We start from the raw sequence: 16643 nt of genomic DNA on the forward strand, positions 1-16643 counted from the left end.
GGACCTATGGCTCAAGGTTCGATACTTGATGAATAATTGGGCATGCCCCTCTTAATACCAGACTTTTATTTGCAACAAGGATTAAACTTGTGACGTGCATGAGCACGTAATTTTTGCACAATATAAAAAATTACTTTTAAAAATAGTCTAAAAATAAATTTAATTGTCTTATAAATTTGGGGGGTTTCTTTTATTTGTTTTGCATTTTTCACATTGTTTATGCATATTTAGGAGTGTTTTAAATCATAAAAATCATCAAAAATATTTTATTTAGTGTGCCACTTGCATTTAGGAATCAATCATAGGTTAACGGCATAATTATAATAATAGTCATAAAATATACATTAGTTATTTTTTGGCATCTTCCTTGCATTTCTTAGTCTTAATTAATTAGTTTTAATATAGTTAATTATTTAGTTGGTAGTTGAAAATTAATAATTAGGTTAATGGTGCAAAATTAGTTCAAATTAGAATAGGTGGTCTAATTTCGAGAGTAAAAGAAAAGGGTGTTGGACATTTACAGTATTTTGGGCTAAGATTTTGGTAGCCCAAGTTCACCAGGTCCGTCCAAATGCCTTTGCTGCCCAACCCGCCCGGCCCAGTTACTAAACGACGTCGTTTAGACCAAGTTCACAGTAGATTCGCCTCTCCTCCTCCGGCTCTCTCACCGAATCCCTCACACAGTACTCCTCACTCTCACACACGCCTAAGCCATCTAGTAGTAACTGATAGGACACCCAAACCAGATCTGAAAATCATAAGCTAAAAAAGATAAGAAGAAAAACTGGAATTTTCAAGCGGGGTTTGAAGAGAACTGATTTCAAAGCTCGATTTCTTTCTTCCCGGGTTTCTGAAATTCGTTTTGAGCGGTGGAATCGCTGTATTGTCGCTGTTTGTTGCTGCAACCGTATTGAGCTCTGTTTGGTTTGGATTTCGCTTCTGTTTGGCAAATTTGTTGGTGATTGCACTGTTCAACCAGCCGAGTTGCACTCTCCAATCCAAACCTTTATTTGGTGGATTTCTGTTGATTATTCTTCTTTACAGTCTAGGTACGTTCTGTATTTTTATGATTTTTTAGTTGAATGAAGTTGAAATTGTTTTTAAAATTATACTATTTCCCATACTCCGTCTCTGACAATGATGCTCTATGCGAATGATGCATTTTGAATGTTCACTAAACCTGTCATTAATCGTAAGTTTGATAAAACCTGTTTCTAGTATGTGATGATTCAAACATTTCCTTGGTGCTGATAATTAGATGTGTAAGCTTATAATTTTTGCCAATAGTTGTTTGAAATTGGCGTGATGGAGGGATTATGTGAAGGGAAAGGGTAATGGTAATTTTTCTGATGTAATAAGTGTAACTAAGGCAAAGCATGAATCACCTACTGTTATTCTAATTAAAGTTTTGTAATGACATGAGCAGCCGTGTGTATTTGGCATTGCGTGTGCTGATTTGTATTCATTTAATTTCACAATGCAAAGTTAGCTTAACTGGGTTAATAGCATAACAATTCCAAGTTTGTAAAAAACTTTTAATATTTGGAGCATATGGGCTCCATTATGTGAAACCCATCAGTTATCTTTTAAGTAGTAATCTGCACATTTTTGTCCCTAATTGAGTTCCATGGTTTTGGGCTTTCGCCTTGATTCCAAACGTAGGAAAATAAACAACTTATAAATATTCGTAGCTTGCTTTAGGCGCACTTAATAAATAAATCATCGTGACTATGGGTACGGTTCCCGTGGCATAGTCATGATACATAACCCCCAATTAGAGTGTGCGTTTCACGCGACTTGACCACAACTTCGAATAATAAAAAAATTAACATGTTGTGAATCGCGGGTACGTTTCACGTGGCGCGATTCGCAATATGTACAAAAACAAACGAGTGCACGACATCGCGACTTGTTCAAACAAATTTCATAAATACTATAAGCGGTTAAAAAGTAAAAATGCACAATAGGTTTCAAATATGTATTAAATCAGATAATTAGGATAATTATAATAGTTGAGCAACCGTGCTAAAACCACGTAACTCGGGAGTGCCTCACACCTTCTCCCGGGTTAATAGAATTCCTTACCCGCTCTTCTGTGTTCGCAGACCATAAATAAGAGTCAATTTCCTCGATTTGGGATTTAAAATAAATCGGTGACTTGGGACACCATAAATTATTCCAAGTGGCGACTCTGAATTAAATAAATAATTCCATTTCGATTAATGTAAAAACTCCCCTATCCCTTCGGGAAAAAGGAGGTGTGACAACGTGTGCCTAACCCACACATTATTGCTATGCTCTTACCACTAGACCAAAGCTCCGAGGGCGTAAAAGATTTTTAAAAAAAAAACAATTATCCTTACTAATCGTTAAAAGATTTGTGCATCCAAGAGTGTAACCTAGTGGTCAATGAAGCGGGAGAAGAACGATGGGGTCTCAGGTTCAAATTCCAACGGAGACAAAAAACACTAGCTGATTTCTTCTCATGTGCCTAAGTGATGATACATGTGTTGAAGGGAAGTAGCATGTACCCGGTGAAATAGCTAAAGTAGCCACAAGCTGGCCCGAACACCACCGTCATAAAAAGAAAAACAAGTCGTTAAAAGATTTGCGAAGGGGGTAATTAGTTAAACCAATGTATATCCAACCGGTACTCATGAGTAGCAAAGGATAATGAAAAAGCAAAGTAAAAAAAGCTCCCTTAAACTTATGATTATATTTCATTTCAGTACGGAAATAAATTGTTATTTTCAATTGAAGCCATCGTGAAAGTCCCAAAAAAAAAAAAGCCATTGTGAAATCCCTGATCTTACACAGTAGGCTAAAATTGCTAAACCCAACTCAATGTAGTTAGAGATTTCAATCTAAAGGTGACAAAATTGGAACAAAAGGGTAACAAAATAGAGGATAAAACAACACTTTCCAACTACGCCAATACCTTGAATGATAAGATTCAGGTGGAAAAGTAGGTGACTGAAACATCAAAATCTCCGACGACTTGGAGTGTATTAGGTTGTCAAAATAACTACGAAGGAACAAGCCAAATGACTTTGGGTAACCTCTTCTCAGAATGACATAATCAGCAAAAATAAGGACATAATAGGAATTTAACAGAGATAGTAAGAAATTGTGTTTGCATTCATAAGTTGGCAACAACACTACCCTTATTTAAAAAAAAAAAAACTTACATGTTAAACATGACAATGATGACATACACTATTTAATGAGTATACTAGAGTAAAATAAGAAATTTAAGTTAAATTATTTTTAAATTTAGAAAAATTTCATTCTTTTTTCCACGGATTTAAAAGAGAAAAGGCCCAAAATAGTCCAGTATCTTTGGACTTTAACTCAAACTAGTCCTATTTATTTCACATGGAGCACTAATAGTCCACATTTTTGGCCCTTTTCCATTCTATCTTTTATCAATAGAGCTTAGGTTGGAAAAGCATATTAGCCTAATAGAGTGCCTTCTTGAAGCTCTTTGTGCTGTTAACAGGATTGATTCTAGTCAAGCTTCACACTCCATTATGCAACTGAAATTTCACATGGCAAAAGGTTAAGCACATATATCCAGAATTTGTGAAAGATCTCTTTTCCTCCTCTTCCTTCGCCATTCTTTAGGTTAAAGCTGGTTGGTGCTCTTTCAATATATTCTTATTGTTTTTTACGGTACCAAGTTTACGCTTTTATGTGCTGATCTTAGCTAATTCTTAGTTCGAGTCAATTTGGTAATATAGTTATTATTCCTGCTCGAATGTATACCAATATGCTTCTGTAGGCGACATGATCTTGGTTCTTTAGTGCAACTGTTGCTAGTTTATTTTTGAAATAAGTTTGAGAAGTATTTCTGCATTTTTCATTGTCAAGATAATTTATGTTGAACAATGAGTATGGTTTAGTGAGACATCTGAGTGTTTCATAGCTTATCTATGAAATTGTGGAACCTTATATTGTTCGATTGACTTCTCATATGGAAACTCTTCACAATAGTTAAGGTGATTATTTTGTTCAGACCTAATAATGTTCACTCGTTGACATGGAATGACTGCTTCCTTAAAAAAAGGGATGGAATTGAACTTACCGGAGAGGCAGCATAGTCTCAATGGCTAGATCGAACCATGTTGGTTTTGTGTGATTTGACATTGTGATATATTGTATATATGTAATATTTATGCCAGATACTTAAGACCATGTGTTGATTACAATGATGTTGTTTCTAGATTCACAAAATTTGATGAGATATTTTTGCTTTGATTGCTTCGGTTGGACCTTTTGAAGTTCTAACATGTAGCAGGAGTGGGTCTATTAGTTGTTTGAACATGGTTGAAAAACTGAAGCATGAAAATATAGTAGTAATTTGTTTCTTCTTAGTGATCTAGCTAATGCAATCTCCACATCAAAGTAACTAATTGTTAGATTGATATTAGAATGACATAATTTCATTTTACAGGGTTTACATGAAAAGTTAGCTACTGGAGAAGTGAAGGACGCCAAAGTCAGCCGAGGGACGCAGCACAAAGAGAAAATGGGATTTCAGAAATTTCTCAGATCCATTCCAAAACAAACCGCTTCTGATCGGACTTCACTGTTACCTCTTGCATTGAGAACGATAGATTCCTCAGTGTGCACCACCAACAACCTCACCCCTGTTGCCCAAAACCAACTGAACCAACTCATGGAAACCCACCTTAAACCTTCTTTCACGGCCAAAGATTTTCTTACTTTCCTCAAGAATCACGTCCATTACCACCCTGTCCTCACTAACCTTGACTTCTACCTCTTCAACTATGCTGCTTCTGTTGATTCTTTCCGCCATGATCACTCCACCTTTGAGTGGATGGTCCGCACGCTGGCCATCACCCACCGCCTCCAATTTCTTACTTCTCTCCTTCAATTTATTGCTTCTAATCCCTGCCCGTGTGCTGACGGTATTTTCTCTTGCCCCAAAACTGAACCTATTTTTCGTTTTGCCATTAATGCTTATTGCAAGGCTGGTAGATTTGATGATGCATTGTTAGCTTTTGACACAATGAGAAGATCGATTGATGGGAAGCCTGATGTTGCTGTTTACAATATAATAATTCATGGATTTGTGAAGTTTAAGCATTTTGATAAGGCTCTGGAGTTTTACAATAGGATGATTAGAGAAAGAGTGAAGCCTGATGTAATTACGTTCAATACTCTGATTGCTGGGTACTGTAAGAACTCGCAATTGGGCTTGGCTTTGCAAATGTTTAAAGAGATGAAAACTCATGGATGTGCACCAAATGTAGTTAGCTTTAATACTTTAATTAAATGGTTTCTTTTGGATGGTAAGATTGAAGAGGGGATTGGGATGGCCTATGAGATGACGGAGATGGGATGGGAGATTTCTGCAGTGACTTGTGAGATTTTGGTTGATGGTCTTTGCAGGAAGGGAATGATGTTGAAAGCGTGCGATTTACTGGTTGACTTTTCAAGGAAACGGTTGCTGCCAAGAACATTTGATTATTTTGGGTTAATTGAGAGGCTTTGTTGTGAAGGGAATGTGGCCAGAGCAATGGAATTGGCGAATGAGTTATGGAGGAATGGGAGTTCTCCAAGCTTAATTGCTTGTACAACCTTGATTGAAGGTTTAAGGAGAACAAGAAGAATTGATGAAGCATATAAAATTATGGAGAAAATGCTGCAGGAATGTATGCTTCCGGATAGTGTAACCTTTAATTGTCTACTTAGTGACATGTGTGATGCAGGAAGAATGAAGGAAGCGAATGAGATGAGGTTATTGGGTTTAAACAAGGGTTTGGATCCTGAGGCTGTGACGTACAATATTTTGATATCAGGTTTTAAGAGGGAGGGTAAAAAGAAGGAATCGGAAGCACTGGTGGAAGAAATGTTGGATTTGGGGTTTATACCTGATATTGCTACTTATAACAGGTTGATTGATAGACAAGCTAAATCAAAAAGTTAAATTTCTTTGCACCTATTATCTTCAAGTCGAGAAAACTTATATGGTGCAGTTTATTGATCCATGTGGAAATAGGAGATATGCATATTAGGAAGTACCAATAGATAAAATCAGTGATTTTTCCCCTTTTACTTCCAATCATCTACAAAAAATATTGGTGAGTTATGTATTGTCTATATCCTTTTGAGAGTGAGTCAACTGAAGCAGCAGCTTGGAGTTCTCATGGCTTGTATTGGCACAAAATTTTGTCATCATCAACTCTTCTATTAGTGAATTGCAACACATCATAGCAGATATGCTGCTTATTTTTTTAACTACATGGAGTACAGTGAACTCTGCTGTGCACATTAAAGGAAGCTCTGTTATGCTGGGAAGAGATTCAACAATGAAAAAAAGATTGATTATTTTGGATCCTTCCTTTCTTCAAACTAAACAAAACAAGATAGAATCAGGCCGATTCCCGAAATTCCCTTCTGTATATTCCTTAATGTCCCAGCTATTCACTGAATGTGAGAAGCTGATGATAGAATCAGGCCGATTCCCTAAATGCCTTTCTGGATATTCTTCAATGTCCTGGGCTATTCATGGAACATGAGAAGCAGATGATTAATCATCTTTCCCAGAAGAAATTGAAGAATTCTTGGGTATGCTACAAGATTTGTTCGTTCTTTTTTCTCTGATAGATGGCCAGTACTTCATCTAGGTTCCCTACTATAAAGAAGCAACTCAAGAGAATATGGAGAACAGTACTCTGTATCCAATGGGCAGTTTATCGGAGAGGAAACACATATCTTTTTGGAGCCAAGGAAAAAGCAATTCGTTATCTGAAACAACATAGAATCTATGATGGATCTGATATGACCTGTACATGCTAATGGGAACTAAAATGGTTGTGATTTCTTGATCCCTCTGAAGACAGATGATTGTTACGGGCAATGTACAGATCATTGTGTGCTTAAATGCAATCCTCCTTTTTACTAATGACAAAAAGGGGGAGAGAAGTGGACATATTATCTAATGTCCAAGATAGATTCTGTGAATACATCAATTAAAAAGCCAGAGACACAGGTCCAGGTACAAATTGAGGGGGAGCAAGCATCAACTCAGAGCAAAGTTTCGACAAATGCAGTGAAAAATGAAACACAAACATCAGGGAGTACTTCTTACCTCTCGTCAATTGTTTTTGAAGAAGTTTTGACATCATAAAAAAAGGTGTAGATTGTTAACCTCTGAAGTATTTTGATAATGATAAAAAAGAGATATTCCAGTATTTCGAATAGACGAACATTATATTCTCTTGACAGGAAAATCTGTTTGGACAACAAGCCAACTCACGAAGGAACAGAAATCACTTGGATAGATGATGAAAATATGTCGAGCTGAATGAAAGAGACTGTAAATCAAGCCAGATGATAAGAAAAGAAGATTGGATCGAATAGTTTGATAAAGATGAGCAAGATGCAGCTTCATTAATTACCCAAAGAAATAATCAAGGGACTATCTGAAGATGCATATCAGCATGTGAGAAAGAACATTACACTAAGGCACCCAGATAACAGTACCGCCAAGTCAGTAAGAAAATCCAAGAGGACTGTTCACATGCAAACCTAGAGATATGCACGGAGTAATCAAAGAGCATTCAGTGATGCCGTTAGAGCTTAAGAATTTCTATTCACAACGAAGGCACGGTAGAAGGCAAGAGTTTAAATTTCATTAACAAAGAGGAGCATGTTTACAAGGCATGAAGGAAGAGAATATTGTCAACTAAGCTGATTCCAAGGAAAAACGCCCAAAGGACGAGAAACAACAACAAACCCAGTGTATTCCCACAAGTGGGGTCTGGGGAGGGTAGTGTGTATACAGGTCTTACCAAAGGACGAGAAAGGCATCTAAAAAAGCTACAGAGAGACATTGAAGGCTTTTGAGTATAAAAGGGAGCCGACCAAACTCTGAAGTTACTTTTGCAGATATGAAACGAAAAGGTTTCTTTCTATCCTCATGTAAATCTTTGTAGAGATTGTACATTTCTGAGTTTATCCACAATGTCCACCATAACCTTATTAATGTTGTAATGCTGTAAGTGCAAAGCTCGGTTGTTGAATTTAAATGGTTGTGAAACTCCCCTTTTTCTTTCTACTTCTTGTAATTGTTGGGTGGTGAGCGAGTTAAAACCGTTGGAGAATTTTGTTGTTGGTAAGCAAGTACAAACCAACTTGTAATTGTTCTGGTGCGCAAGTAAAAACCACAAGTTTGTGGTGACCATGTGAAAACCAGTTGTTTCTTGTGATCAATTTAAATAAGAGCAGTAATACAACTCCCTTGGGAGTCGGGAACTGGAATGCGCACCACATTGGTGACCCAAACCAGTATAAAATTACTGGTGCCACCTTTGTTTTATTTCTGTATTTCTGATATTGGTCTATATCTATAAATCAAATCTTATTGAACTATTATTCCTCATTGAAAATTATTGGAACAAGATTTAGAAAAAAGTGTTTTTGAAACTTCATCAAAGTGGTCTAAAAAGAAAACATTTTTAGATTTGAGTTGAATCAGTGCAATTCAACCCCCACCCACTTTCACATATAACTTTCTTATTTCAATAGGTTAATTAACTTTATGACATTTTTTGGAAGCAGGTAATATATCATCTCTTTTTCTGTTTTTCTTATAGCATTTTTTGTCTATTGCAATATTAGTATATATTTTTTTGGCTTCACTGTTTCGATATTCTAGATTTCTAGTTGTTGAGACCTTATAGAAAACATGTGAGGCTGAATAAGATTTTTTTCCTTATATATATAAAAGAAAAAGCATTCAATACAAAGAAAGTGGTGTGTGAACACAGAGACTATATGTATTGCATATTTGCCCCCTCTTTTGTTTGTTTTTGTTATTTTCTTTTGCCATGTCCACACTGTGCCAATGAGTATTGCAGAAAGCTTCATATTTGGTATTCAATTTTCAAACTTTAGGACATAAGATTCTCAGGTCTTCAGCTTTTGAAATGAAAAATCAAAACCAAGAAAAAGTCACTGCCTCTGCCCAGCTATAGAAAACTTAACAATTGTTTTGAAAGACCTCCTATATTGACTACATTGTAATTAGTAGTACTGGCCTCCTACTTATCATACTTTATTGTTTCCAGTGTGAATTGCTTCCATATTTGTAGAAAACTAGAGTAAAATTATCAAGAAGTATTTAACAAATTACTGACCACCTCTTGATATCTTACCAGTAGTCAAACATATCATTTCTGGGAGCCAATTTTCTGTAAATTTCTTCATTCAAAAATCTTGTGAAGATCTCTGAAGGTACATCCCAGAGTAGCAAGAGAGATGGCTGCTTATGCTGCTGTAACTTCTCTGTTGGGAACAATACACCTGATTTCACAATCCAGCTTAAAGCTTCAAGAGGGTCACAAAGAACATTTGGGATTACTCTACAAGAAGGTTAGATCTCTGCAAGAGCTTCTTGACAATAGTGATGATGAACCAACAAAGGATTTGCAAGAAAAAGTAAGAGATTTAGCACAAGATGTAGAAGACAAAGTTGAGTCGCGCATTCAAAGAGAGGCCCAGAAGACGCTTCTTAAAATGTTGCAACGAGTCTTCAACCTTCCAACAAAGGCCCATGGGAGGCTTCTTAAAATCATGCAACAAGCTATAAAAGACATTGATTCTGTGAAGGAACGGCTCATCAAGCAGCGGGAGAATAATAATCTGTCAGCTGAAATTTTTTCACCTCGTGCTTCCAGTTCAGCACAATATCATGTTTCAACCATCGAAAATGATATGGTGGGGTACAACATTGAACAAGAGCTCATGCGGGATCAACTTAGGGGACACTCGTCTCAACTGGAAGTCATCTCCATTGTTGGTATGGGTGGCATAGGTAAGTCAACTTTTGCCAAAAAGATGTTGTCTGATCCCTCAATTGTGAGCTTTTTTGATGTTCGTGGATGGATTACTGTGTCCAAGGACTACAGTTTAAGAAGGATACTTCTAGGCCTCCTTCAAGATGCTATTGGGGTGAAAGAAATGCTTGATAAGGTAAGCGATGATGCACTTGCAGATCGCTTGCAGAAAAGCTTAAAGGGTAGGAGGTATTTGATTGTTGTGGATGCATATGGAGCAAGGAAGCCTGGGATGAGATTAGACTATGCTTTCCAGAATATAGTAATAAAAGTAGGATATTGTTAACTACTCGAGACATGAAGGTTGCTCAGTATGCTAGCTTTCCTAAGGATCCTTTTCCAATGCGTTTCCTGGAGCTAGAGGAAAGTTGGAATTTGTTTTGCCAAAAGGCGTTTGACCAAAAAGTCTGTCCGATTGGATTTGAAGATATTGCAAAGGAAGTTGTGGAAAATTGCAAAGGATTACCACTAATGATTTCTGTGGTTGCAGGGACTCTCTCTAGTAAGAGGACGCTGGACGAGTGGAGGAAAGTAGCTCAAAGCATCAGCTCATTAGTAAACCTTGATGATTATCAACGTTGCTCAGGAGTGCTTTCTTTGAGCTACAATCATCTTCCGTCTCATTTGAAAGCTTGTTTTCTGTATTTTGGGGTTTTCCCAAAAGCTAGTGAGATTTCTGTGAAGAAGTTGATTAGATTATGGGTTGCAGAAGGATTCTTAGAGCTGAAGGGGCTTGAGGGATTGGAAAAAGTAGCTGCTAATCTGTTACATGAACTTATTGATAAAAGTCTAGTTGTTGTTAGCAAGAAGAGTTTGGCTGGCAAAATCAAGACATGCAGGATTCATGATCTTCTCCATGATTTATGCTTGAGAGAAGCTGAAAGCGAGAATCTATTGTACGTCGCAAATCCAGTTACTTATGAAGGATCCAGAAGGGTTTCCTCTCAAGGTTGTCGGTGGGTGTCAGTTCATCCAAAGCGAGGTTGTTTATCTTTCATTTTTTTTGATGATATTACTCACATCATAACACGTTCTCTTCATATTTCTTCCAACATAACAGAGTGGCGTCTTGAATTAGAACTAGACCATTTCATACTTCTTAGAGTATTGGACTTAGAGACATTGAGCTTCGGTTATTTCCCTAGTGAAATATTACACTTAGTTTCTTTAAGGTATTTGGCTGTGACAGCCGTTGAGATTCCTGAAGATACATCAATTTCCAAACTTTGGAACTTACAAACTTTTATTCTTCGCCAATATATTCCAGAACTCAGTGGAACCATATATTTATCAAATGGAATTTGGAAGATGTCTCAATTGAGACATCTCCACTCTACAAGGATGTATTTATATTCTCCTCCAAAGGTTTCAGCCAACGATGTTATGTACTGTTTTTTGGAAAACTTGCAAAGTGTTTCTGGGATGAGTCCTCGTTGTTGCACCAAGAAAACGTTTGAAGGGATTAAGAAAGTGAAGGAATTGGGAATTGGTGGCAATACAAGCGATTTTTACAAGAAGCCCAAATGCCTAGATAATCTTATATATTTACATGAGCTCGAGGCACTAAGTATTGCATCGTACAACTCTGAACCAGATGGTTTGTTTCTTAGGCTTCCATGTCCGGGTTCTTTCCCACCAAATCTCAAGAAGCTGACACTTTGTCGCACTTTTCTACCATGGGAGGACATGACAATCATTAGCAAGTTGCCCAAACTTGAGGTGCTCCAATTGAAAGCTCATGCCTTTGTAGGTGGTGAGATTGTAGGAGAAACTGTCTGGGAAGTAACAGAGATTGGGTTTCTTGAATTAAAATTCTTGCTCCTTGAGAAGTTGCATCTTGACTATTGGAGAGCGACCGATGATTATTTCCCATGCCTTGAACGCATAATTATCAAAAATTGCAGTTCATTACAAGAGATTCCTAAAGGATTTGCAGATAGTATGACACTGCAGCTAATTGAGTTACATCAGTGTTCTCCTTCCCTTGTGAATTCTGCTGAGCTGATCCGGAAAGAGCAATTAGAGAGTCTGGGAAACAACATGCTTAAAGTTTATGCCTTTGACAAAATTAGAGGTAAGTAAAATAATTTTGAATGAATATTCAACTGCCATATAACTTTGACTCTGATGAACTGTGTTAAATCAATAGATAAGAATTAAACTGTTGATTGTGATAAGTTTCTGCGCATAACTACTATATTGTTGAATATAATAATGTAAGGAAATCGAATAGTTCATAAAATCTGTTATATGTGATTGTCATATTAGGGCCTTTTATTATGATATATAGATTCATTGAAATGGTGTATAACTAACGTTGCACGTAGTATCTAATATTTATATCAAACTTGTTTTCTTTATAAATTTATCTATTTACTTATTCATTCATGGCAATAATGAAGTTTATTACATATCTAAGTTCATCGTGTTACCTGTATATTTAGAGGCTTCGCCCATTAACCATATCGAAAGGAAGCATCCCGACGTATTATCAGAACATAAGTGCAAATTTAGCTCAACAGTGACTAGTAAGAGAATGAAATATGCAGGAAGTAAGTTTTCAGGGGTCAAATGTCATCTATGGTAACATAATCGAAAACAATCAAATACTTTGGTCGAAATATTTGTTCTTTCAGTGCCAAAAGTTTAAGTATTGTACCTTTTCATAATATAGAAATGAGATAATACATTTATTTATTCATTTCCAACAGATTTTCTCAATTATTACTTAGCATTAAACTACATGTGTTTTAGAGTACATTGTGTATTTTAAGTTGAATAAATGGGAGAATGAAGGCTAAATTCAAATTGTTGGGACATTTTCTGATAGAAATATAATAGAAACAACAACCCTTTTGAAAGGGTGCCATATGAACTGTTGCAAATTAAAAAAAATCAGTCTCTCACATCTAAAGTTTCCAACTCTGATTATGTCTCACCTTTTCACTTTACACTTACTGAAAATTCACTTGTAATGGCCATTGTACAGAGAGAAATTCTGATGAAGATTCTGGAGAATCAACAGAGGAAGTTATGGAAGAGACTGACGAAGATTCAGAGGAAGAAACAGAGGAAGATTGAGCAAAACGGTTTTAAGGTAAACTTGTGAGGAAAGGTGTTTAGGTTTATACTAGATGTGTCATAGCCCGTGCTTAGTACAAGCCCAACAAGTTGAAGTAATGCAATATAGTTGAAATGCAATACACCTTAGCTTGGTTCGATTTGCATCCTCACTTGTTTATCGTCATGGTTAAATTAGATGTGCTAGAACATATTGCATGTTTGTATTAATCACTGAAGCTAGAGAAATATCCCAAAACAATGTCTTTTTCAAAATTGACTTCATCGACTTCATCGTTCATCTAGTAACACTAACTAGCCAGAAGGCGTTTCATGTACAATTTGTTACAGTTACATCAAGTTGCAATAAAATGTCAGTACAACTACTGCTCTTTATCATCAATCCCCTTCACACTACCGCTCAACCATTAATCAGCTAACAAAGATTCTTGATGTCAAAACTTAAAGTAACCACAACCTTTTTTCACATAAGTTGGTTGATGTTCATATGCTATTGAATGTTTTTTAGTCTTTGAGAACGTATTACCCCAACACCTGAAGAAGCTCTAATCCAGCTTTGTCTTCACTTGCTTTTCAAGATGCATTTATGAAAGTTTAGTTAGCAATGAACTTGCTCGAGGCCTGCTGATATATATACCCTGTCTCAGCCTGGGGTGCAATCGATTTTCTATGGGGATGGTTGATTTTATAGTGTTTTTACAGCCTTTAAATCCTCGGAACTTTGTATTATATTTAGGTTTCTTTTCATTGTATAAGCTACATGAACTATTACTTTACTATGACACTCGCACATGATCGTTTCTATTTGCATCTGCAGGAGTTTGGGTTTGGAACTCCTGACAATTAAACTGACAAGAGCAGCTCCATTGATCTAGCTGTTGATTTCATTGCATCTCAGCCCAGCATAGGGGTGGAAAACGGGTCTGGTCGGGTCGGGTCGGATATGGGCAGATCGGAAACGGGTAATTCAAAAAACGGATAAATTATCCGACCCGTATATTAGACGGATAAAAAACGGGTTATCCGGCGGATAATATGGATATTATGGATATCCATATTATCTATGTCTTCTTGAATATGATCATTTGTGGGAGAATTCCTAGTCTTCCAAACTTAGGAACTCCCAATTTAAGGCTTTACAAATGTAAAAATTAAACACATTAGTTATCCATTTGGTTAACCATTTTCTAAGTGGATAATATGGTTTTTATCCATATTCGACCCGTTTTTAAAAAGTTCATTATCCAATCCATTTTTTAATGAATAATATGGGTAGATAACTGTTTTCTTTTAACCATTTTGCCACCTCTAGCCTTGAGGTTGCCCATATGTTTGTTATAGTTGTTCTCTCTGTTCAAGAATGTTAACATGTGGTTAAATATATGATTTCTGGTATGATTTTTTGAGTTTTGGATATATCCCATACTAATTTGTATAAATATTTTTAAAATATTATAATTAGTACAAATATTTTTAAAATATCATAATAAGTTGGCGATGAGTTCCACAGAAATTGAAGAAAACAAATATGCAATTCCAGTAAAACTTACCAGAATAAAAATGAACAAATAGAGCACTATTTCATCAAGAAAAATTGTGATTCATATGATTAAATAAAAGACTGTATCGTAAGAAATTTTTCACTCTACAAAAAAATTCAGTTTATATAATAACAAATCAAGAAATACTAAATTTTTTATGAACTGCACCAAAAATGTACTCTACCTTGCACTTTTTTATATGCCAAGATATCGTACAAATTTAACTATCAATTCGTCCAAATATAAAAACTAATTATCCAATTTCTCTCGTGTAAGACAAATGGTTAGGAAGAGCAGAAGAAAATGTTATAGAAATTAACAGAACTCAAATGAAAAGTAACAAGGAATGAAAAAGATCACCTGATCTGAAATGATATTCCAAAGGTAGAGATAAATTGTACTCCTATTCCCTTCCAGAAGCTAACAAAAAAGTATAAAAATACAAAAACCACAAACAAATATTCAAGAATGATTCATGGAAAATAAAAGTACAATGAGAAAACAAATGGAGATTATGTATATTCAATCAACCTGTGATGAACTTAGACACAATCACAAACCCAGAGGCCTCGCCATAATTGCCCTACAACACAACAAAACACCAAAGTATAACATTAATCATAATTCACCATTAACTATAACAAAAAACAAAACAACTACTACGTGATTACAAAATTAAAGCCAAAAGGTACAGGTTTAAGTCCAGTTACACTAATACTCACAATAGTTGGACCTATAGAAAGAGAAGAACAAAAAGAAAAAAAAATCATTTAAAATGGGTGCTTAAAGAAGAAAGCAATAACTATTAAACATAGAAAAGACATTCTAAAAGCTCACATAAATTGTATAATTGCAACCATTATTGGAAGATGAAAGGAATTCCAGGACTTTGAGTTAAATTCATACAAGTATCTCTTCCCATTTGTTGATTCGTTGTATACAATGTATACATTTTTATCCAGTAGTATTTATTGGAATGTAAATTTACTTTTTGGGGCAAAATATTAGAAGAGTAGTTTTTTATTTGAAGGGTAAAAAGTTCATTTAGTTTTATTTAATTTACTTAGTGGCTTCACACACACACACACACACACACACACACACACACATATATATATATATATATATATATATATATATATATATATATATATATATATATACAATTACTTTCGTCATTTGGTTCGGAACAAAGATATCCTGAGATTATAATTATGGGGAGAATTATAATGCAACATCCTATATGGGATAGATAGTACCAAGATTTTGGTGTAAAAAGTGTACCGATTTTAGCTACTGCCAATAACCAAATAGGGGGAAAATATAATCTCAAATTTTGTAGGTCTCATGGGGGGTGATTCATTGGAATTTGAGATTCAAGAGGAACCTACAAGATTGGGAGATAGAAGAAATATTACAATTTTGTTGAGTTATTATATGAGCCGGGTACACCGAACAATATATCAGATGTATGGGCGAGAGAGTAAAGATGAATTATTCAATGTCAGATCTAATTATAAGACATTATTAGGGAGAGAGGAACGTGTTTCCCCTTATCACTTTATTTAGATTCCCACAGTATCGAGAAAGGTGTGTTTCTTTGCGTGGTTGGCGGCAAGGGGAGTGATTTTGATAGTGAAAAATCTGAGAAAGAGGAGGATCACATATGTTAGTTAGTGTTTCATGTGCAAAAGCTCGGGCGAAGATGTAGATCATATCCTATTGCATTGTCAAGTGGCCAACAGTTTGTGGAAGGTGGCTCTAAATTTGCTTGGGGTGCAATAGGTGATGCCGAGAATGGTGAATGAGGCATTGCATAGTTGGGCTCTTATGGGGAAAGAAAAATTCAAGGGTATGGAAGGTTGCCCCTTTAGCAATCATGTACATTATTTGGAACGAGAGAAATTGGAGGATATTCGATGAGGTGGAGCTAGATTTTTTAGAATTGCGCGGTAGCCTTTTATTCTAGTTTTTTGTTGTTGTATGTGTGTACTAGAAGATTGAGCCTCTTTTATCAAGAACCAAATTTTAGTGTAGGTTCTCTTCTTCTTTTTTTGGTTTACGACTTGTGTACAAGATTTTTCGATAATTGTTAATAATATTTTTTTACCTTATTAAAACAAAAAAGAGTTTCACCTTTTGAAAGCCTCTCCTC

At 35.8% G+C, this 16643-nt stretch overlaps 1 protein-coding gene, 1 long non-coding RNA gene and 1 pseudogene across 2 annotated transcripts; 2 read left to right on the plus strand and 1 right to left on the minus strand.

The window, feature by feature from the left end:
- The first annotated feature begins 650 nt into the window (after positions 1–650).
- On the plus strand, positions 651–8086 carry LOC104120699 (pentatricopeptide repeat-containing protein At2g36240). Its single transcript, XM_009632517.4, has 2 exons — positions 651–1049; positions 4454–8086. The coding sequence occupies exon 2, from the start codon at positions 4529–4531 to the stop codon at positions 5951–5953; it is 1425 nt and encodes a 474-aa protein (XP_009630812.1). The 5' UTR covers positions 651–1049; positions 4454–4528; the 3' UTR covers positions 5954–8086.
- On the plus strand, positions 7797–14161 carry LOC104120700 (putative late blight resistance protein homolog R1A-10; annotated as a pseudogene).
- Positions 11327–16358, minus strand: LOC104120701 (uncharacterized). The gene is made up of 4 exons (XR_691714.4): positions 15773–16358; positions 15020–15071; positions 14849–14908; positions 11327–11894 (listed from the first exon to the last, which is right to left on the minus strand). It is a non-coding gene; the product is annotated as an uncharacterized lncRNA (long non-coding RNA).
- Between the last annotated feature and the right edge of the window lie 285 nt (positions 16359–16643).

Source organism: Nicotiana tomentosiformis, chromosome 12 (genome assembly GCF_000390325.3).
Source record: "Nicotiana tomentosiformis chromosome 12, ASM39032v3, whole genome shotgun sequence".
Taxonomy (NCBI): domain Eukaryota; kingdom Viridiplantae; phylum Streptophyta; class Magnoliopsida; order Solanales; family Solanaceae; genus Nicotiana; species Nicotiana tomentosiformis.

Coding starts and splice junctions, on each gene's coding strand:
- LOC104120699 (XM_009632517.4), top strand. CDS start 4,529: ATGGGATTTCAGAAATTTCTCAGATCCATTCCAAAACAAACCGCTTCT.